The sequence below is a fragment of the Limanda limanda genome, chromosome 9 (genome assembly GCF_963576545.1).
Source record: "Limanda limanda chromosome 9, fLimLim1.1, whole genome shotgun sequence".
Lineage (NCBI taxonomy): Eukaryota > Metazoa > Chordata > Actinopteri > Pleuronectiformes > Pleuronectidae > Limanda > Limanda limanda.
The window spans coordinates 28,926,401-28,949,863 of NC_083644.1; the positions used below are offsets into that span (position 1 = coordinate 28,926,401).

Below are 23,463 nucleotides of genomic sequence, written 5' to 3' on the forward strand. Positions count from 1 at the left end.
CAGTAGGAGGAAGCCTTCATTTGTCTCCGCTACAGTGTGAAGGCTGATGCCTAAACCTTCCAAAGAGCATCTCTCTTGCTTTGCACAGTGGAAGAAGTGGTAAGGGCTTTTCCTCTCCTAACTGGACTATAAAATTAAAAAGGACCCGGTATTGGCTGATGTTGTGAAAACAATCCCTTGCAACACCACTAACCACCTGTCAAGACAAGCAAAGCAAACTCATAACTACACTCAGCAGTGTGGTGACTGGGGCAATAGTGGAAGAAGGCGACTCGTATTACACTTTGAAAGTAGATGGAACCCGTGACCCCACAGGATGTGAAAATTTACAGTTTTTTATTTGAGTTGTAAATGAGTCCTATGAGGTGACAGAGCTCATGCTAACCATAGCAACAGCTGGCAAATGTGATGCACAGACATTAACAGACACCGTTTTGGCAGAGCTAAATGAGGCTAGACTGTGCACATCAAAGCTCCTAAGCCAGGTATACAGTATGATTGGGCTGCTCTGATGTCTGGAAAGCATGGTGGCGTCCAAAAGCTACTGCAAGAGAAACTTGGTCATGAGAAACCTTATGTACACTGTTGTAACCACCACCTACACTTAGTGGTAGTGCACGCAATGTCAGCAAAGGGCTGTAGTGGACTCTTTTCATGCGTGTAATGCCCTTTAAAAATTCTTGAAGAAACCCACAATTGCTGTGAACTAAAAAGGTGTGCATCTTAAATGCCTTCTGGAACGGAGATGAACGGGACATCTTGCCACTGTATCAGTCATTCAAAAATCCTTCAGCGACATAACATCTCTTTTGACTAAGATTGAGTCTGTGCTGGCTTATTAGAACTTGTGAACTAACGCAGGAGGAGTGTAACCTGAAAAGTACTGTACGGCATGATTATACTGTATGTGTGTACATGTCAGGTATACATGTACATGTATGTATATATATATGTGAATACATTAGTGATTTATGTGAAAGTTATTTAAAATGTACACATATAACCTATGTGATTCTTGTTGTAAGTGCTCCTAAGTCAGTGTCTGTGAGTGATAATTGTTGTGTTATGGTCGAACATGCTTTATCAGACACATGTATAAAGTGCTTTGAGGATTTCAGTGATCTGTGGAGGTGAGATTGATGAGTATTCACCCATGCTGACCCATTCATCTTAAGAACATTGTGTGAGCCGAGATCACATTTGTAAAAAAACTGAAGATGATAAGAGAATGGCTTCAAAAACAGGGCAATATTCTAAATACAGGACAAGATGTCAAGGGGCCCAAAGATACTTAGCTGCACAAAAAGAGTTCACAAGCTGAGATACTCGCTAAACTACTGACCACCAAGGTGCCCACACCTTTGTTTAAGTTCCTTTTTGAAACAGATGAGGATGGAAATCAAATATTCAAGAAATGTGTCATATACAAACTTACACTATTTGAAAATCAGTAACAGAAAATCTGACGAGGGGTACCCAAAAGTTTTCAAGCCACTATGTATAAAAGACTAATCTCAACTCAAAGGCTACTGACTAGGTTTTTCAGAGCTTCTAACTGCAGTTGAAAGAGAAGAGAAAGTTTGTAGCAGTGTAGCAACGGCTTTGATAAAATCACTCCTGATTACAACGTAATTTGTTTTTAGGATGTAAATTACATATTCAGTACTGCCACTTGTCTTTGGAAAACAATTTCACATTCTTATGTTTCTTGCTAGAAATGATAGAAATCTTCAAAAATCTTAAAAATGTCAAAAATAATTAATTAAAAAATCTGAAACTTTCACTCCCAACATTATAAGAAGAGAACAGACCACACCCATGGGTGTGTTGTTTCTTCAAATAAGGTGTGCTCAAGAGTATTGTTGGTGCATTTCTATCTCGAGGCAGTGGAAAGCAATAGTAGTTTTGACCCAAAAAACCTGTTCTGAAGTGCACACATTACACAGATGATCTGCATTTATAGGAAGTCAAGCTGTTTCCTTTGCAGAGAAAGATTCTCTCTCTTTCTGGAAATTCCCACCTTCTAATAGCAATCCACCAAACCCTGGCTATTAAAATGGGAATGGGAGATGGAGCTGTGATTGGTTTATTGCATGTTTCACCCAAAACACATATTTTAAAGCTTTTACAGCTGCCGTTCAACTACCGTGAAGTGGTTTCGTGCTATTAAAAAGATGATTATGTATTATTCAATTGATAGGAAATGTGATGACCAAAACAAAATGACTCAAGTAATTAAGGAAATGTTTGGCAGATAAACTGAAAAGAAATTAAGTTATAATAATAATAAGTTAGCAACCCCATGCATATTTCATCATTGCAACACAACATTTGGCCAATCTAAGACTTAAAAAATAATAATTTGGCCACATCAAATATTGTGGAGGGGACAGGAACTTTCCGGACGATGTATTGACAGTATTGGAATATAATATTTATGATTGTTTTCATTAGTGTATGATCCCTTAAAACTAAGAATAATTGTGTGTTCATTACCTTGGCTCTTTATGTCTACATCAGTAGCAGCCCATAATGCTGGTCCCTAATGTTTCTTCTACGTTAGCACGGAGAAGACACACCTAACCCTTGAATGGGAGGGGAGTGGTATTCACTTAGTTCTAACCTGGATCCTCACCACTAGATGCTCATAAAACCTACACACTGAACCTTTAATTCAACCATTTTGGGGCACAATTTAGAAATATACAAACTGTAAATATGCAGGTACAAATAAATGAACTCTTTCTTTTTGGAAAGCTGTGGACACCACATCATAGGCACTGATGGCGGAAGAAGTTCACTGAAATGTTAAGTACACATCAAGTTCAATGCTGATCTTATCTTTGTTTTTATTGGTGCCTTACTCTCCTACTGAATGTGAAATACCATGTAAATATTGCTTCCTACTGTTGCAGACTGCCAGGGCTGATCATCAGCCTACTCAGCTCTGTGTGGAGTCTTATGGAAAACATAGCTCCTTTTCCTTAATAACACTCGAAAAAAAAAGAAAGCAAACAAAATTCTCTTTGACATTATCAACGATGGAGGAGCGAGAAGTAAAAAGTAGAGAACAGTCCAAGGTCTTGAAGGAAGTCATATGGAGATACACTGCCTCAGTGGCTAGCTGCTAAGTTAAGACAGTGAGCAAAGTACAGTCTGTCAGTGCTGGTGGTGTGTGGGTGAGAAGACAGGGAGTGAGAGTTACTCCATGATGGCTCTGTAAATCACAGGCTCTATGTAGTCCCCCCTGTAACGCGAGTTGATCACTCTCTGTCTCTTTGACTCCTTGATGATCTCCTTTTCCTCAAAGATCCCATCAAATCTCATGTCTGAAGCTTTCGACTGCAGAGACAAACACAAGGCCGCATGACAACACCACCACATATTTTTACTGTCTACACTGGTTTTACATTCATTTTATGTTCAATGAGCCCATATAATGTGACAGAACATACTGGATGAAAATGTGTGTGGACTGTTGCACTCACCAGTCGGGATTTGACTCTCTTTGGCAGTTCCTCATCCAAAGTGTAGACATCATCTCTCTTGGCTGTTAGCTGTGACCCATCCTCAAATTCCACCTGCATTCCAGACATGTGCCACAGAATAAAGTCAATGAGACTGAATAACAACAAAGAAAGAACAAAAAAGCATCCAACATTACATCAACAGTGGGAAAATAATTGGGGCCTCATGCAAGAACAAATTGTACAAACAGATTTGTTCAGATTCAGGCCTGTGAGTGATTTAGCACAACTTGTGGCATTTAACAATTTTTCTATAATTTGAGATTTATTTCTTTATGAGTGGTCCCGACCTGATGTAGGAGTAGAGAATTGTATATTTCATTAGCTTGAAGCAATTAAATAAACATATCAATTACATCTCATAGTTATGTTTATGTTTAAACCTGCAATATGAATTATAATATAATTCTACATCTATCAGTGTAGCTGTTAAATGTTGTGATGTCTAGGAGGCGCACAAAAAGTTCCATTGTATGATCCAGCACCAGTAGAAAACATGGCAGGTTAACATTACCTCTAATTGCAAATATTTTCAATCCAAACCAATAACGAAGACTTACCATAATATCCTCTCAGTCATCAATTGCCTCTCTGTGACAACAAGTTTTTGTAACTGTATCTAACTCAGTGACAGTGTTACCCCCTGACACAGGATTACATTCTGCTTTAGTTGTTCGGTGAAATCGGGACTTCAGTCTCTGAAAACTTGCTGGCATTTTTTAAAATGACCACTTCTGACATTGGACAGGAAGCGCAACCCCATATGTGGTACTATGAGGGCATTCATTTTGCTAATTTTCTTTTATCATGCACACTTGTCAAATACGCACAGGTGGCATCATTTTTCCGAAGATCATTTATACAATTTTCTGAAGATAGGTGCGTTTGCTGAATCTGACGTGTCCTGTTCATTCGAACTCACTGTGCGAACAAATGAAGGAGAAACTTAAGGTGAGAATGCTCTTGCATGAGGCCAAATAACTGTTAACATGAGCAGCTTTTCTGTGAGTATCGGTTTGGCAGTAAAGACCTAGGGTCGTTTCCACAAAACATCCTATAACTTTTATGCAGCTCCTAACTGGCTGAACTGGAAGACAATCCTAAAAATAAGGGACATTTCAGTCCTATTTTGAGGATTTTTGTTCATAAAGCATTTTAACATTAAAACCAGCTGCCAAGTCTAGGAGACGTTGTAGAATATGTGACAACAAACACACAACAAAAACATTTATTTCTTACCAGGTACATCTGGGTGACATGAGCTGCCACAAATTTAGCCCCATACACCAGGCCATCTGTCCATCGCACCTGAACTACTTCACCCTGGGGTGGGGGTCCAAGCTGAGCACAGTCTCGGCTCTAACAAATCACAAAGATTAGTGCTCTTAGAAAACAGAACCAAGACATAGATATTTATATCATGTTTCTAGTGTAAAAATGGACTGTAATATTGACAAACGTCTCAACCTCTTTTGTATCAAAGCCAAATCTAAATGATAATATTCATTCTTAAAATCTGAAACTATTTTACTTTTATAGAAAATCTAATAAAAAACATAATCAGAGGTGAAGACCAGTATATGGCAACCTAGAGACTCAAACGTTGAATTTCTGGTACATCAAAATCTAATACCATACATAATATCCAATCAATACCATCAATTTTCCAAAATCAGTTTTGAAATCATGGTCGAGCTTAAAAATACTGAGGGATATGTAATGACTACTACTAACCGAAGTCATCCCAAACACTCTTTTCATAATCTAATTCATTCGACTTGTATTTTTTTGCCACATCTTTTCCCCATAATAATTATGTCAAATCATGTTTTTGCTCTCTTTATTCAAAAGTGTCATCTTCAGAGCAGGACATACTGATTTAACACAGATTCTGTAATAATCACACTGAAAACCCTGTGCTTGTACTCAAATGCGGTCAGACAGAGCTTTCCATTAACAAGGATATGTAGTAAAAGACAGTGAGAAAAGTAACCAGCTAGGGGATTTCAGGGGTATTATCCCAAAGAACAAAAATTGGTCGAAAAAAAAACAGACCCTGGTTTAGTGCCTCTGGTACATTAAAATACCACTGTCCTTTCATACACATTGATCTTGATTATGGCATATTTTAATGATTGTTGACATGCAGTAAGTGATCTAAAAATAAAATTGGGAATTTATTGAGAAAGAACATTCGCTTTGTATGTAGATGTAGAGAATGATTCAGTGACAAGATAAACCACAAATGTGTGGGAAAATGTATTGATCACATCTATGTTACTGCAGGATACTTCATTAGCTTTTGTTTCCTTTCAATATCAAATTGGTGACACTTACCACAATATCTTCAGGGAAGAGATTGTCACTGAAAGAGCCATCATCAAAGTTGACTTCATAGAAAGTCTCTTTAGATAGTTGCACCACATCACACTGGTAGTAGCGACCGTTCTTGTGCTTGCATATCACCTTCTGTCCCACAGTAAGCTCGTGCATGGCTGCTTTATTGCGCTGTCAGAGGAGATGAAAGAAATCACATTTAAGCCCTGTCCCAATTCACCCCTAAACCATACCACTTGGCCCTACCCCTCCATTTTGCGTGTGGCCGTAAAGGGGTAGTGCTGTCCCATTTCTCTATGTGATGTAGGGGTAGTGGCTATCTAGCCCTTCAAACACCCCTTCAACTATAGTGTATTCAAGCCCCCCCCTAAAAAGGAAGGGGTAGACGGACAATCCTAAATGCTTTACAAACGAGTCATTCAACATGGCGACCGCTACTGGTAAAGTACTCATAAATGTAAGTATGAAATCTCGCAAAAGTACCATGAAAAAAGGCTTACAACCAGTGGAATATATTATTTTAATCCATTAGCAAATTAAAACGTCATTGAATAACTGTAAGAAGTGTTTCAGGAAAATCCCTTTTCAGGCTTTCAAAACAAGCATGTAAACAGCCTGAGTGACAGTAACGTGTAACTTTCATTACTCCTGTGTCCCGTGTATGAAGTCTGAAAAAAAATCCTTGCTCATGTATTAACATTTTCAGTGCAGGGCAGAAGTTTCTATGGATAGGACTGACGTTACATTAAAATAACCGATGTAAAGATAGTGACTGAGTGTGTATTGATCAATATATTAATGCGTCCTGTGACTCCAATCTGTTGGTTTATAACTGTTGTTAAATGATATTGTTTGTCACTGTAATAACATTGGTTGGCTGCTGATGACCTAGCGAGTGGTGTCCCAGTCACTAGTGATCGATTTTTTAGCCCTCTTCCTTGTGGCTCTGTTTGGAGGGGGACACTCCCAGCAAAGTATATATAAAAATATTATCAAGGGAGAGGAATTAGGACAGGGCTTTTGACTAGAAACTGCTTCACTTATCTCTGACACTTAAATTAATTCTAGTTCATACAGTAAGTCCCTGAAGAAGAGATTATCAGATTCTCAGTGGTTCCCTACTTCAATCTGAGTGGGGCCTTTGTGTCGACAGCAGGTAATGTGGACCACAAAGGGCCATTCATCCGGCTGCATGAGTACTCCAGCCAGCTGTGCGCAGGTGGGGTGGTAGGCAGTAGGACAGCGACCATGGGAGCACTGCACACAGCAGCCCAACGCCTTCTTCATCCGCTTCTTACAGTAGTAACATTTCTGTTAGAGAAAAAAAAATAAACCAGGCCTCAAGAAACTGCATCAGGTTAGAAATTACAAAAAAAAATGAAATTGGTCAAGAACAGATGAATCCTTTACATGTCATAGATCTTGTTAGACCAATAGGCCTTCAAGAACTTGCAGTACTGCTGGCTTTGTTACTAATCATCAACAATCCTTACTTACTATCAGTGAGAAGTAATTAGGAGGTTACTTTGAGTGGCCATCAAGACTAGAAAAGCGCTATATAAATACAAAACCATTTACCATTTATTAAGAAGCTCTTCGTTAATGGTCATGTGGTTGTTGTTTATGGTCATGAGAAAACAACCTCAGTAATAACTAACCCCCATTAGCCTCTATTTGTTCATGTGCGCTGTTACCTGATCCAGAAGTGTGAATGTTACTCACCAGTTTAAATCTCTGCAGTGGAATTCCACTTAAATCCACAGGATTTCTGTCAGTGATGTTGACAAAGCGTGCTTCCAGCACAGCTACAGCACACAGCACATGTACCCACCTGCAACACACACACGCACAAATTGATGAAGTCACCTTTTGTCAATGTCACTTCTTATACAATTTTTGAACAATCATTGGAAGGGGAAGACGGTGTTCCACCTGTAATGACCTGTTTGAATTCAAAATATACAGTCTAGAAGCGTATCAGACCGTCTTAGCAGTTCGTTTCCTGATCCAGCAGAGGGAAGTCACTGTAAGTTTGACCTTGCTTGCCTGCTTCTTGACCGACCAGTAGAGCAAGCCAGTTATGTTATGTTATTTTTGACAAAAAAAAAATCAAACAAAGCCGTACTGAGTTGGCAATCGTAACACCAGAACATCTGAGAAGCAGTTGACAATCAAAGGTGAGGAGTGCCGTTATATATTTTGTCCAGCTGGTTCCATAATAAACAAAATGCAGTGTGTAAGAGTGACCTTCATGCACGTGCACCACTGTTACAGCTATAGATTGAATTTATTCTTTGGGGAACTGTGAAAATCAAGTGTTTAACCCTGTCTAATTGCGTGTGTGAACAAATTCAAACGAATTGGGTGCCGTCAAATCCATTCAAACGTGATTTTTCGTAAAACTAACAGCCTTAGTATGCTGCCTTTAGTGTTTATTTTCCAAATTACTAGGAAACTACTACGATGAGTTTAATGTACACAAATGACTAGCAACAGGAAGTCACACAATCTTCTACCAGGAGGAACCCTGACTAGTATTTCTGGTCTCGACATTTAATCACGAAAACTCAAACTAGAAGTGACACGGTGAGTCTGACTGATCCTCCTGCTTTTCTGTGTCATCCTGTTCACAGAATGACACAACAAGCTGGAGGGGAGGTGAAAAGGTTCAGTGGACGTCGCACTTGTGAAGAATAGAGAGCAACTTGGGCCGCATTTAGCTGTCTGAACGCATCTGTGCCGGAGAGAACCCAACCCTGTCCTTCACATGCATGCCAGGGTAATGCTTGTTTTCTCCAACATGACATGAACTTGTATAAAAAGAAAAATCAGGTGGCATCTCCCAAATACATGTACTTTCACCTGTTTCACCCTGTACTGCAATCTGACTGGCTATATTTGTTTCAAACTCGTCTAGATATTAAGACTGATGGAAATCTAGTAGGAGTCTGCAATGCATCAGTGACCCCCTCGGGTGAAAAGTTCACATTGTGATTGAAGTCTGCAGATTGAACTCTGATTTGACTCCAATCTGGGGCTTTTATTAGCGACTTGCAGAACTTGTTGATGACTGGAAAATTGGGCAAAACATTTTGTAGTTTGAACTCGGCTTTAGTTCACATCTGACCTCAGTTGAGAAGTTACATCGAACACCGTTTGTGTGGTTCAAATTTTCACCATTATCCATGGACATTTTTCCTGATGAAAGAAGCTACTTACTTGTTGTTGTTGGCTTTCTGCAAGGCTCCACCTCTCAATGAACACAAGCAGCAATTCTGCAAAGAGGGCACATCAAAGCTAAATCTCTCTCATTGTTACAGTAGTAGTATTTAAAAAAGCCCATATATTTCTGCAGCCTTTACAAAAACCAGCAGCTGATAATTGAAAGACAGTGTAAGATAAACTTAACTATAACTAAATCGATATAACTAAAGTTTTGAGTAATTGAAGTAGGGCTGCTCGATAATGGAAAAAAATCATAATCACGATTATTTTGGACAATATCGAAATCACGATTATTCAAACGATTATTATGTGCCCTTATTGTGAAGTCTATGCTTTATTCTTTAAATGACTGTAACCTGTCATCAGGTAAACACCAATGACAGCTGCGTGTCTTATTCCTCCGTGAAATCAGGATATCGGTGCCCGGTTATTCAAACCCTTAATGATGGCAACCCTAACACTCCAAAAAAGGAGCGAGCTTGAGAATGGATGCTGCGCGGCGCGGCCGCTACATTGTGTGGTGCTTCTCCTTGTCGGATTCTTTGAATCCAAAGTGTTCCCATACTACCCTTTCTACCCTTTTTGTCGATCAGACGGGGCTGCCCTCCCTCTGCCATTTTCCACTCGCCCTGTTTTTTAAATACCGCCGGTCACCACACACACAACTCGCCTCCTTCACTTTACGGCTGCTTGAGAGTGAGTACCAGTCAGCACGGCCGCATTGAATGCTTTGGGGGAAGGACTGGATTGCACATGCGTCTCTTTGAAAAAAATGACAAATTATCGATTCAACTCGATTATAGTAGTTTGGAGATCGTTTGACCCAATTATCGAAATCACGATTAAAATTCGATTAATTGAGCAGCCCTAAATTGAAGGATCACATCACTTTGCCTACCTCGTACATACTCGGTCAAACTGTTGACCAGGCTCTGAGTGTGTGTGTATATATACACTACCTTTCAAAAGTTTGGGATCACTTAGAAATGTCCTAATCTTTCAAAGAAAAGCACTGTTTTTTTCAGTGAAGATAACATTAAATTAATCAGAAATACACTCTATACATTGTTAATGTGGTAAATGACTATTCTAGGTGGAAACGTCTGATTTTAAATGAAATATCTACATAGGTGTATAGAGCCCCATTTCCAGCAACTATCACTCCAGTGTTCTAATGGTACATTGCAGTGGTCTTCAACAGGGGGTCCGCGGAGGTACTGCAGGGGGGTCGCAAAATCTTTGGTTGATTAGACAATTTTTTTAATTTTTTATAATTTTTTTACACATGTATACATGTATGTTTAAAATAAAAACATGAATCTGTGAATTACTTTAATAGCTCAGTGTTTAAGCAAGATGTATGTTTATAAATGGCAGTGGCATGGCCACCCTGTACCTTGCACATGTTTAAATTAAAAACATGAATATATGAACATGTGTAATATTTTAATAGCTTAGTATTGAATGCACAATAACAGAATAGCTATGTTTTAACATGGTACTAGGCCAAGTTTAATATAAAACAATTTTTTTTACAATATATATAGTAGGGGGTCCCTGCTCCATCTCTCCAGTTTGGGGGTCCTTGGCCTGAAAAACGTTGAAGACCCCTGGTACATTGTGTTTGCTAATCGCCTTAGAAGACTAATGGATAATTAGAAAACCCTTGAAAACCCTTGTGCAATTATGTTAGCACAGCTGAAGACTGTTTAGCTGGTGAAAGAAGCTATAAAACTGGCCTTCCTTTGAGCTAGTTGAGTATCTGGAGCATCACATTTGTGGGTTCGATTATACTCTCAAAATGGCCAGAAAAAGAGAACTTTCATGTGAAACTCGCCAGTCTATTCTTGTTCTTAGAAATGAAGGCTATTCCAAACGAGAAATTGCGAAGAAACTGAAAATTTCCTTCAACGGTGTGTACTACTCCCTTCAGAGAACAGCACAAACGGGCTCTAACCAGAGTAGAAGAGAAGTGGGAGGCCCCGGTGCACAACTCAGCAAGAAGACAAGTATATTAGAGTCTCTAGTTTGAGAAAAAGACGCCTCACAGGTCCTCAACTGGCAGCTTCTTTCAATGGTACCCGCAAAACGCCAGTGTCAACGTCTACAGTGAAGAGGCGACTCCGGGATGCTGGCCTTCTAGGCAGAGTGGCAAAGAAAAAGCCATATCTGAGACTGGCCAATAAAAAGAAAAGATTGATATGGGCAAAAGAACACAGACATTGGACAGAGGAAGATTGGAAAAAAGTGTTGTGGACAGACGAATCAAAGTTTGAGGTGTTTGGATCACACAGAAGAACATTTGTGAGACACAGAAAATGTGAAAAGATGCTGGAAGAGTGCCTGACGCCATCTGTCAAGCATGGTAGAGGTAATGTGATGGTCTGGGGCTGCTTTGGTGCTGGTAAAGTGGGAGATTTGTACAAGGTAAAAGGGATTTTAAATAAGGAAGGCTATCACTTAATTTTGCAACGCCATGCCATACCCTGTGGACAGCGCTTGATTGAAGCCTTTTTCCTCCTACAACAGGACAATGACCAAAAGCACACCTCCAAATTATGCAAGAACTATTTAGGGAAGAAGCATGCAGCTGGTATGCTGTCTGTAATGGAGTGGCCAGCCCAGTCACCAGATCTCAACCCCATTGAGCTGTTGTGGGAGCAGCTTGACTGAATAGTACGCAAGAAGTGCCCATCAAGCAAATCCAACTTGTGGGAGGTGCTTCAGGAAGCGTGGGGTGAAATTTCTACAGATTACCTCAACAAATTAACAGCTAGAATGCCAAAGGTCTGCAATGCTGTAATTGCTGCAAATGGAGCATTCTTTTACGAAAGCAAAGTTTGAAGAACAAAATTAATATTTCAAATAAAAATCATTATTTCTTACCTTGTCAATGTCTTGTCTATAGTTTCTATTCATTTTGCAACTCATTTGATAAATAAAATTGTGAGTTTTCATTGAAAACACCCCAAACTTTTGAACGGTAGTGTATATATATCTCATTCTTTCATTTACTTTACTCCTTTTGTATTGAACTGGAGTGACAGGAGAAACGTTAAACATTCTTTCACTGTCTCGTGCAATCACTGTGCTTATATTCATTAAGTCACACAGAGCTGAGCTCACAGTGAACAGAAGGCCTTCAGTATAATTACTCTGCTTGTAGATGAAAAGGGGAAGACAATTGAGCTGTGTGGGGGCCTCTACCTCTGTTTAAAGTATAGTATAGTTCACCCAATTAACCACTATGCCAATGGAGGGGTGTTTGAGTCCACAGAACACTTAGGCTAAATACATGGTGTAAATGATGCTGTTTCAGTCAAATTTGAATGTCTGGGCTTGCGAACACTTGGTGACACCAGACGAGGAGTCAGGAGGCACGTTATGTTTTTTCTGTTGTTCGATTATGTATTCAGCTTTGGTCACAAATGTATTCAATTGGATTGGATTCTGCTACAACACTGTTTACCCCTGAGACTCCTAAAGTGTTTTGTGGACTCAAACAGTGTCAATGAGTGAATTTTAATTTCTGGGTGAACTATCCCTTTAAGTCCATTTAACCATTCATGTGAGCCTCTGCCTTTAAGGATTGATATATCAGGTCAGAATTCATATGTTCACTGCAGAATAATTTTGCATTAGTTATTCATCAGTACATCTTCATGTACATGTATATAAATACACAGAATTTACCATTTACATCTCAAGTGTTGTTATCAAAGACATATCGCATTTTGGTTTTACCTACACTACTAACCAACTTTATGAATAAAAATAAATTGTGGGCTTTACTTTGACTGGCAAAAAACGACTATAAGTTGGCAGTTAACGTTTTATACAGAATTTTGTGTGGATATGTAGATAATGGTCGTTGCTGTGATTAGAGTTGACTGTCAGATAGAAATTGGCCACTGAACTACCAGGGAGGTTCTAATTAAACAGGGATATGCCTTGTAGAGTAAATTGACTAGGAGTGCTCACCAACCTCAGTCATGGCGTTGGCCCTGCAACGAGCACATTTCCACTCCTTGCTCACACTGGTTGGATCCACGCCATAACAGCCTGGAGTATGCAAACACAAGAACACAGTCTGCTGTCTAATTCTACAGCAACACATTTCTGTGGTTACCAAATAGAATATTGTGTGTGAGGAGGGTACCTTGATTATGTGCTTGGAATTATGTAACACTGTTGGTCAGGTTAGGTTTGTCAGCTCAGGCTGTGTGTGTGTGTGCGTGTACTGACTTGTGTGGACCCGGACACTGCACTGAGAACAGCTGATGAGGAGGCTGGTTCCATCTTCCTCTAGATGAGGTGTGACTTGCTGCTGCTCTAACTCAGAGTCCTCTTCTGTGGTAGTGGTGAAACACATCTCTGGGATCAGAGGTTTGGTCCGCATCCGCCCACCAGGCACCATGACAGGGCTGACTACATTTTTCCCACATTCAGTCTGACAGCAGGCGAAGCACAGACACATGAAGTTTAAAACAATGTGTAACAAGTAATATCTTGTTTTGAATAAATACTAACATAGTTTACTTTGCTTTCATATAAACCATCCAAATTATTGTCCTATTTAATCTCCGTTGGTACCTCTGTGCCAAATATTTAATAAGAGAAGAATACTAGCAGCTAAATATTGACAAGACCTTCATAATGACTTTTGTCCTGAAACAGTCAATACATACATAGTGAACAGTTGTTCAGTTGCTTTTTTACACTTCAGGAAACTCTCAAAGATCAGCCATTTTTATCCAGAAGAAACAACTAATTCCTCTGATTTTAACTTCTCTTCATTGGCTTCAAGTACATTTTAGAATGGATTTAAAGATTTTATTGCTGCCTTTTAAGGCACATTCTAGACTTGCTGATAAGTTAATTTCAGATCTTTCAAACCATATATGCTCTGAGGACCTCAGCAAAGGCCCTACTAGCCATTTCAAACTCCTGGCTGACGTCCAAATATGTCTGGCCTTTCTTTCAGGGTTCCCACTCTAGAACAATCTGACAGGGGAGATCCGTCTCCTTATCCTCTTTTAAATCTTTTTTTAAGACACATTTTTATCGGCAGGCATTGTCTTAGTTCTGATCTAACTGACTACATCATTTTACAATGTTTTATTAAACATTATTTTTACTATTTTGCTCAAATGCTCTGTGATCATCAAATTGCTTTTAATTTTTTTTCAAAATGTTTGCCTACAATTTAAAAATGTTAACTAGTCAAGCACTTGTAACTGTGTTTTGAAAGGTGATATATATATATATTAACTTAATTATAATTCCAACCATAACATGTATATCATAAACTCAAAGCGCTTTGGGTGGTCATAATCAGACTAGAAAAGCGCTATATAAATATAAATCCATTTACCATTTACCATTACTATCAAAAAACTATAAATAGGTACAACAGATACAACAATATCATGTCATTGGGGCCAAATACATATTACTGAATTTGTCATTTGTTTGCAAGACTCACAGAATATAATGAAAATGTTATCTCAATTTGGAAAAAAACATTTGAGAACATCTTTCTAAGGTCAACTTACTAAATTGCTCTGTATAGTAAATCCACATCACATTATCCTTATTATTGGTTAAATTTTATGTTTGGTAGATGTCACAGGTAGGCAATGACAATCTGTTTTTTTATACTCCTAGATTTTTAGATTAGTTTGTCTGCCACAGATGATTTTGAACTGTATAAAGGCCACACAGTGGTTGATGTGTAGCCAGCGTTGCTGAATCAAAACTAATTGTACACAGTAGCATTGCACAAACAGGGGGGGATAAATGTCATCAGTTAATCTAAAACTATTATGATGGAATACATTTGTAGATACCTCACAACTAAACACAACGGCCGACACTCAGATCACTCCTCGCTAACCTCAGATTTAAAGGAGCTTTCTCATGTTTTAGTGTTTTACCACTATAAAGCTATTGGATTAGTGTGAGGTGCATTAAAAAATATAGGTATCTCCTTCTTTCCATCTGACTTCTGTTCACTGAGGAGGGCCACCCTCCAAACACTTGACCTATATTTTCCACAAGGTAGCTAGCAACTCTACTACCTGCCTCTGAAATGGTCACCTTTTTAAACCCCATCATCAAGGTCATCTGTAATAATACCCACCAATAAAGGACTTAATAGAGATTTTTGTTTTACTACAAGATACTTGCTGTTCTGTGCTCTACTTGTGGTGTAGCTGCACAGAGGACTGCTAGTCTGCCTGGTGCACGTTACCTGCTGGTATGTGTGGAACAGCATGCAAACGGAGCAGTATGGAGGTTTGGAGCCCATGCGCTGGTTGTACTCTCTCTCTTTCTTCAGGCTGGGAGGTCTGCTCTGCCACAAGTGAGCCAGGGGTTTGGCCCAGCTTTCCCCTTCCAGACCACCCTCCTCTACAGGGGGAGTCTTTTCTGGAGCCTCTGCACAACACAAAGTTAAAATTCATAATTAGATGAACTAACTACACAGGGTATCTTACAAATCTTTCATTCATATTGAGTGCCAATATCGATTGTGGTGGTGTGGCATTCCACCGGAGTTGTTACTGTTGATGTTACTGACCGTCATCACTCATGCCATCTTTTATGAGTGGATGGTGGCCTGGCAGCTGTCCCAGATCACTCTCTGACAGTACATCTCTAACATCAGCCACCTCTTCTTCCACCTGCTGGAGAAAGTTACCAAATGTAAGCATCGAGATCCATGTTGGAAATTTTATCCAGAAGACCATCCTGGTAAAGTACACAACTCCAATTGCAAAGTGGCTGCTGGTTGGTGTCAGGAACCTCTTGAGTGAGGGTCAAAGTTAACAACTAGACACTGAAATGACTTTACCGTGTCTTAATGAAACACAAGATTTGAGCTCTTTTCCATCATTTGAAAACGAACTAACTTAAATTGTATCTCCCTATAGATGATTGGAGCCCTTGGGGGCCATTACGTGGTGTTGGGGACAACTACAAGAGCAATTGCCTATTTCGTCAATTGTGTATGACAATTAATTTGTTTCCCTGTTATGATTAAAGTGTGTATAATGGTGCAATTTTTGCAACTGTCAAATATTAACAAAGCTTTGTATTCTGTCATCAAATATTTTTCTTACGTTTGATGTTAACCTTTGAAAACAATGATCAATGATAATGCAAAAATGAAAACTATGATAACTGGTCATGTGACATACAGTCATCTTATCATTCATCAAACCTGGCAGTGCTGATGTAATTCTACATAGGAAACCTGAAGAGGCTAAAGGCAAAACACATTTTTGAATTTGATATTTCTGGAAATTAAAGTTACAACTACAGGAGGGCAGTGATTCTATCATTGCTATGGATTCAAGACTAAAGTCTTAATTAAGGATGATACTGAAACCCAGTATCTAATAGTCCCTGGGATTGAAATTCTGAAGACTGAATAACTCATAAACTCTGAAGTCATTTAGAAATGCGATTACACTTTTCTACAGCCAATGGCAATTGCGGTTACACTTTTCTATAGCCAATGCTTGTTGCCACAAGTCCAACAAGTAATTTGTTTTTGAGGTTGAAATACAAGCAATCTTTCCAAGTGTGGATCCCACACAGAGTTAACAGGATGATACAAATTGAGAGTAACTATTAGTGAGTATCCATACCTTGTCATAACAAAGATTTCATAAACCTCTCTTAACCAGTGCAGAAAAGGTTCACAACAGAAAGAGTGCAGAAAGATCACATAACTTTTTCACTTTCTGAAATCAGAGCTCTGCTCCATTAACATGTGTAATAGGTATTAAGTGCGTGTGTGTAGCATCTGTATCTCACTGCTTTGCTAACTGGTCTGTTGTCTTTCTCCGCCTCGTTGTCAATGCCCTCACTCTTCTTCTCCTCCTTGGGCAGAGCTTCGCCCTCTCCGTAGTCTCCTTTTGCGTAGCTGTGGACGTGCAGGACGTCTGCAGGGCTAAGTGTTCTCTGGAACAGCCTGTGTGCTGGGCTGCAGCCGGTGCCTGGCTGAGGGTCCACACTGTTGCCTGCCTTGTCAGGGCTCAGAGCCACCACTTGGTTCTCAGAAGGATCAGGAGGACAGATGTCGGCTGAGTTGCTGCTCTCTTTTTTTGATTGGTTCCGTCTATTTGAAGTTTTCTTAGCGCCGGCTTTGCACTGAGATTTGGACTGTTGCCTGGTGTCTTTCTCCTTTTTAGGCTCCATTTGGAAAATTCCTGTTAAAAGAGTTAGAGAATGTTCCATATTACTGCAACTACAAATGTAACTACATGCATTAAATCCAGGATGTCTGTTGTGTATGTTTGTTATACTGTAGGGATCACACCCTGCCTGGTCTATTTTTTCGCTCGTTCAAGCATATCGTGCCAGAAAACACACGGAAAACCGATTTTAAATGATATGAATGACATCTTATAAATATATGATATAAATGATCAAGTATGCATTCCATATTTTTAATTTTCCTGCTGTTATCCCAGAATTTCAATTTCCCGAATTTTTGCCCGAAATGATGACATTTCCCCATCTGCCCATCCACTACAAGCAGACAGACAGAGAGAGAAAGAGAGGGAAGGGTGGGGGGGGGGGCTATGAAAACAATCATCTACCCCGGAACCCCAACATTGAACGGGTTACATACAACAACAAGCGGAGAAAGCAGAATCACAGGCTTACCGGCGCAGAGAAATGCCGGTCCGTGGTGAACAGCCAGGTGGCTGCACGCGCAAGAATGGCACTTCTGCGTCCGGTGTTAACCCGGCGTTAGTCTTTTTTTTGTTTGAGATGTAAAAGAAAATGATTGCGAGCAAAATGTTTGAACTAATTTGGCACGTTTCTTCTATTCATATAGGTTATGTCACATAGTCAGATCATCTGTTCAATTCTTTGTTTTGGAAGCAGTCTTATTTCATACAGTAATTAGCTAATTCTCAGACAAAATTGTGTGTCCCATCGTGCCAGGACAGTAACTGCAATGCTTTTTCTTAGCCTTGTTTTAATATTTTGATTTTACCTCTCATTTATTATAGTTATGTGATTATATTCTGTAAGGTTTACCTTGCGGTTTACCATTGCATTTAACTCATTGCCCCATAATCATGACCAATGCTTCATCTGTGTCCCTTTCATATGACCATGTTCAAAAGCAGATTGTTAACTAAGCCAGCAAATAACCAGTAGGCAGAACTTCTAGTGTTACAAGTTACCAGTTGTAGTATCTTCTCTATGAAATATGCATATAAATATTGCTTTGGAATTTTATAACAAAATAAGTTACATAAAAACTTGCATAAAACAGCTTCAGTGGTCATTAGAAATACTGTTGGGTACCAAAATCCAGGGAGATTTGGGCACCTGTCCCTAAACGACCTGTGTATTTGTATGTATGTTCAAAACACATATTTGACAGGAACATTCCTCGCAGTTCAAAGCAGAACAGACAGGAAAATTATCTTTGACAAGTTTTATTCTGTCGAATGTCACAGATGAATATTTGCAACACTTCCTGTACCCGTTTCAAAACAAAAGCACTCTGAAAAAGGGTTTTCTTGTGAAAAAATTGCAGTAGCGGAAGATGCACGGCTTAATACTGTGTAGTACTGGTGTCTATTTGAGTATATAGCACTACTTTTTTCAAGAAAATACAGTAGTCACATTTATAGTCATATTCAAGGCAAACGCTATGTATAAATATATTAAATATATTTTAAGTTGCATAACTGTCTTTCTTTTGTTTGTATGAAACAAAAGAAACACAGTGAGCCTGTTGTATTAGAAATTGCAAAAAACGATCCTCCTGAGGTTTTTTTTGGTGGAGATATCGGCTGGTAGATCTCCACTTACATTTGGACATAAAAAGTGATCTTGGACTTGAAAAGGTTGGTTACCACTGGTTTTACAGTATAGTTACTTATTTGTTATTTAGCTATGTTATTGGCTCTACAGTTTAGACAATTCTAACTATAAAATAGAACGACCCAACACCTACAAATATTTATATCAGGTCAAAAGACAACCAGAGCTATGGCTGAGAGGCTCCTGTCTTAAAAGACAGGAAACTGATCTTGAAACGAAGACCTTACTAACAGTGTAGTCAGTACCTTTATCTGGCTTGACAGAGACTTTAGTTGGAGACCCTTTTCCTGACAACTTGGCTCTCTTTGGCTCCACTTCCTCAGCTTCCTTCACGATCAGCTCAGGTTTGACATCTTCAACAACTTCAAGTTGACGCTTTGTCCCAGTCTGAAACCTTGAACTAATGCATAGCAGACATAAGTAAAGACTGACAGTTCTCAAACACATTTTCATGAGATGGTGACAAGTCAAGCTACAATCCTGAGTGAGGTCGAGTCTTTCCAATGCGGTCCCCTTACTGAATCACCACTCTCAATGACCTAGTCCATATCATAAAATGGTACATCTCCACACAGTGGCAACTTAGAGCAATGTTCTCAGATCAGCTGTGATGCACAGTAAAGTATTTCCTATGTTAAAGGTTATTACAAAAGTGTGATGACTATTGCAGATAGTTGGCTAAGCCTTTAGAACAATGCTTCTTCAGTAAAGGCCAAGTTTTGTAGTGTACGGAATCAGAAGCCACCTTCCTGGAACTTTTAGTTCTTCGTACTTTTGTAATGGAACTAAAAGGTCCCATTAGATCACCAGTAGGCTGAGTTTCCACCATAGTATTAAGATCAAGAAAGATTGATATTGATTGTGATGAAAATAGGTTACGTAAAGGCTTCATGGAGGACATTTAAGGCATTCAATAATGGATTATTGATCAATAACATTGTCTACAATTGACTAACCACTGCCTATGAAGACGTGTAAGTAGCGAGTGTAAATCCAGACCTTTTGTCATGTTGGATGGAAGCAGTGTGTTCCTCAGATCTAGCTTCACTAGAACCGTCTTTTAGAGGCTCAGACTGGTGTTCTTTCAGAAACTCAGCAGCCTCTGGTGTGGGTTTGGTGTGGTCGATTGGAGTATTGTCTTTCCCTGCCTTCCATAACTTATAACGATCTGGCTGGAACTTGCGTACAAACACATCCATGGAAATCTTCACTGTGTCCTGACGGCACGAACACTGGGAGAATGAATGAAGACATTAGTGCATGATTGAACTGTGGTACTCAGTAGCAGTGAAAAATAATGCTCTGATGAAATCTGCATTTATTGTTAAGGTTGACAGTTTTCTTTGGAGTAATTCAGACATTCTGGTAGATATTTAAATATGGCTGGAGCGTTTATATGTGATGAATTACTATATTAATATTCACAGCTGATCATGTGTACCAGTGTTGCCTGTTTTCCATAATCAACCCATCGCTGTGTGGCAAAGTTGGTGGACTCAGCACAGTTGAAGCCATGATTGAAACCAGCATGATAGCCAAACGGGAAAGTCACAATGAACTGCCCAGCCTCTTGAGTGACCTGAAAATAAAACAAAATACGCAGTTACAAGGGTTGACACCATTTAAGTTTATTTATATTTTTTAATCTTAATATTTACATTATTTAATGATTGAAATGGTCACCTTCTCAAATGGTATGCCATATTTCTTCAGAATAGAGGGTGAAATTAAAGTCATCTTGTGGCGCAGGAAGGCTTCACAGCTCTGATTGTTTCCTGGAAAGAAACCTGGAAATAAAGGAAACCACTAACATCGTCAGTTCACACTGTGCTTGGGTTCATGTTAGGGGTGCAACGATAAGTCGACGTTGTCGACAAAAATCGAAGACAAAAATAGTCGCCGACGAATTTACTCGTCGATGATTCGTTGGTTACGTCATAACGCGTGTTTTTCATGCCGTGCAGCTGAACTAAACGTCATTTTACCGGAGGTGCTGATGGAAATAGCTGAGGAGTGAGCCATCTCACTTCCTTCCTATCTCTGAAAGTCACGCATGTGCAAAATCCACAAAACATTGAGCAATGGCGCCGCTGCATCGCGTACCAGGAAGTCAAAAGTTCGGGAGAACTCCACTCTTAACATAGCCCGAAAAAAAACTACCTGCAATATTTGTGCGGCGGACCTGCTCTCCATGGAAGCAGGACACGAGCATTTGAGAAGGAGGAACGTTTGACATCGTAACAGAGACGATGCGGACTCGCCTCAGTAAGATGTTAAATATAAACGTATATACCTGTGCGCAGGATTCAAGAATCCATAACAAAAATATGGTTTAAACTTTTTGTTAACAAGTTTAAAAGCGTAATGTTACCCTATTGCCTGACAAACGTCTTTTTTTAAATCACAATTATTTAGTCCGAAGAAGACTGTAGTTTCGTTTGTTGATGTTTTTATTAATGTTATTTTCCCTGTCCTTTTTGTTAACAGGGAAAATGGATACTTGATTTTTAATTTATTTTTATTTATTGTATCAGCACTTGGCCTGTTCTTGGTTTACAGGAAAAAGGGAAACTTGGGAAAAAGGGAAACTTGAATTTAAATTAAATATTGTTTTGTTAGCACTTTGCCTGTCCTTGGTTTTAAATGTTTTCTTTTGTGTAAACAGTACCCATGTATGCAGCAAAGTTTTTTTGAAAGACATTTTTTTTGTATGAAATATCGGTCTTTTTTGTCTTTATTTTCAGTCATCACATGCTCAACAACCTCAAGCTAAATTTAAAAGCTGTTTGCTAAATTAGAGCAATTGAGAATTTGTGTCATTCATAATCCGATTAGTCGATTAATCGTTTCAATAATCGGTGACTAATCGACTATCAGAAAAGTCGTTAGTTGCAGCCCTACTTCATGTTTTTTAATTTAAACTCTAAATGGGATGAGTACAGATAATTGCTGTTGTGGTCTCAGAGGTACTTTCCATACTGTACAAAGGTTCACTGAAAGCAGTTTGACTTCCTCTTTAAAACCAAAGAGTATGACAAGATGGAGACCTGTGGCACCCATTACTAAAAATTTGAGAAACAAGAGTGTCAATGGTCAGTGAGTGCATGTTGTAGAATTTTAAATTCAACCTAAGAAGTTCTGCAAGATTCCACAACTTACCCTTGGCAAGTCGTTCCAGTCTTTTCCCATGCTCTGGTGGGACAACGTACCTGAGGAGAAAAAGTAAAAGTCTATCAATTATGATAATGTCAGAAGAGCAAACGTTGCCTTCATGTTTTACTTTGGATGAGACCTTGGCTTGTTGTTTGCCTTGAAGAAACGAACTGAAACAGATAGTTTAATCTTAGTGCGGTTTCCATTCAGTGTATCGGAACCTTGACTATATGACAGCATTTTCAATAATTAATAATTATTTAGCAGCAATTAATATTGTGTAAAAAAGTTTCACGTGAGTTTTTTTTTATAAATAGTACGAGATGGTATGATTGTTGCCCAGTTAACTTAGTAAGCGGAGATGTAACATTGCTCAATCACCCAGTGAAAAAATTAATTATCTTTTTCGCATTTGAAACGGCTTAATGCCGACATTGCACGAGAAGAGAGACCCACACACGCTGTCTGATAACTCTCACCATAGTAGGAAATACCCTGGTCAGATGTTTCAAGCCAACTTAAATTCTAAGTCAAGGGTTATTAGCTATATGATGAGAAAAAATACCCCATTCACTGCAGCAAATTTTCAAGCTTACTTGGCTGGGTGATATGTAATTTCTGTTGGTAAACTATACACACCCAGTTATTCTAGCCTGCGTCTCCACCCCTAAATAGGACGATCTTGTTTTTTTTCGCCAATTTCTTTTCTCATTTACCAGATATGACTACACAGTAACTTGTATTTTCTAATAATTGTTTATTCTTATCAATAGTGCTAATAACCTTCTCTCGATGATGTTCTCCTTTACACTTGACATCAATTGCACTTCTGTCCGTCCTGGGTGAGGGATCCCTCACATGTGGCTCTCTCTCTCCTTTTATGTTCTTTTTACCCTGTTAAAGGTTTTTTTAGTAGTTTTCTTGACTTTTGTTGATGGGTTAAGGGCATAGGATGTCCCACCTTTTTAAAGCCCCATGAGACAAATTGTGATTTGTGAATATGGGCTACACAGATACAATTTGATTGATTGATTGATATTTGGCAATAACTCCTCACTTTCTCTTGTTATGCATCAGAGCATTTCTGAGAGACCATCCCTGTCCAAATAGGCACAACCTTGACATAGCCGATGTACCTCCAGGGCAAACTCTTTATTTTACCTAGTTCATTAGAAAAAAGATTTCTTTGACAAAATAGAAAAAATTTATGTGAATATCTGGCCATAGTCATTACAAATCAAGGCCCCTTGAATATGAAAATGCATATTCCTAATACACAATCCCCTATGAACATTAAGGAAAATCTGGACAAAAACTTGCTCTCCAGCTATGCCAAAGAACTGTTAATCAAACCATTCAACAATGA

At 39.0% G+C, this 23,463-nt stretch overlaps 1 protein-coding gene across 2 annotated transcripts in view; it reads right to left on the reverse strand.

Annotated features, from left to right (window-relative positions):
• Window positions 1-2,070: 2,070 nt before the first annotated feature.
• Window positions 2,071-23,463, reverse strand: part of kdm4aa (lysine (K)-specific demethylase 4A, genome duplicate a) — a 28,564-nt gene continuing 7,171 nt past the window's right edge. The window contains exons 6-22 of one of the 2 annotated variants that reach the window (XM_061078938.1): window positions 22,104-22,153; window positions 20,628-20,731; window positions 20,386-20,523; window positions 19,944-20,176; window positions 19,190-19,344; window positions 16,911-17,305; window positions 15,670-15,772; window positions 15,343-15,527; window positions 13,335-13,539; window positions 13,075-13,151; window positions 9,084-9,139; window positions 7,587-7,695; window positions 6,987-7,175; window positions 5,865-6,035; window positions 4,767-4,886; window positions 3,489-3,581; window positions 2,071-3,342 (exon numbers count right to left, since the gene is read on the reverse strand). In XM_061078938.1, the coding sequence (XP_060934921.1) occupies window positions 3,202-3,342; window positions 3,489-3,581; window positions 4,767-4,886; window positions 5,865-6,035; window positions 6,987-7,175; window positions 7,587-7,695; window positions 9,084-9,139; window positions 13,075-13,151; window positions 13,335-13,539; window positions 15,343-15,527; window positions 15,670-15,772; window positions 16,911-17,305; window positions 19,190-19,344; window positions 19,944-20,176; window positions 20,386-20,523; window positions 20,628-20,731; window positions 22,104-22,153 (2,524 nt within the window). In that variant the 3' untranslated portion in view covers window positions 2,071-3,201. Of the gene's footprint in view, window positions 3,343-3,488; window positions 3,582-4,766; window positions 4,887-5,864; window positions 6,036-6,986; window positions 7,176-7,586; window positions 7,696-9,083; window positions 9,140-13,074; window positions 13,152-13,334; window positions 13,540-15,342; window positions 15,528-15,669; window positions 15,776-16,910; window positions 17,306-19,189; window positions 19,345-19,943; window positions 20,177-20,385; window positions 20,524-20,627; window positions 20,732-22,103; window positions 22,154-23,463 lie in introns of both variants that reach the window. The other variant, XM_061078937.1, reaches the window with a different exon arrangement.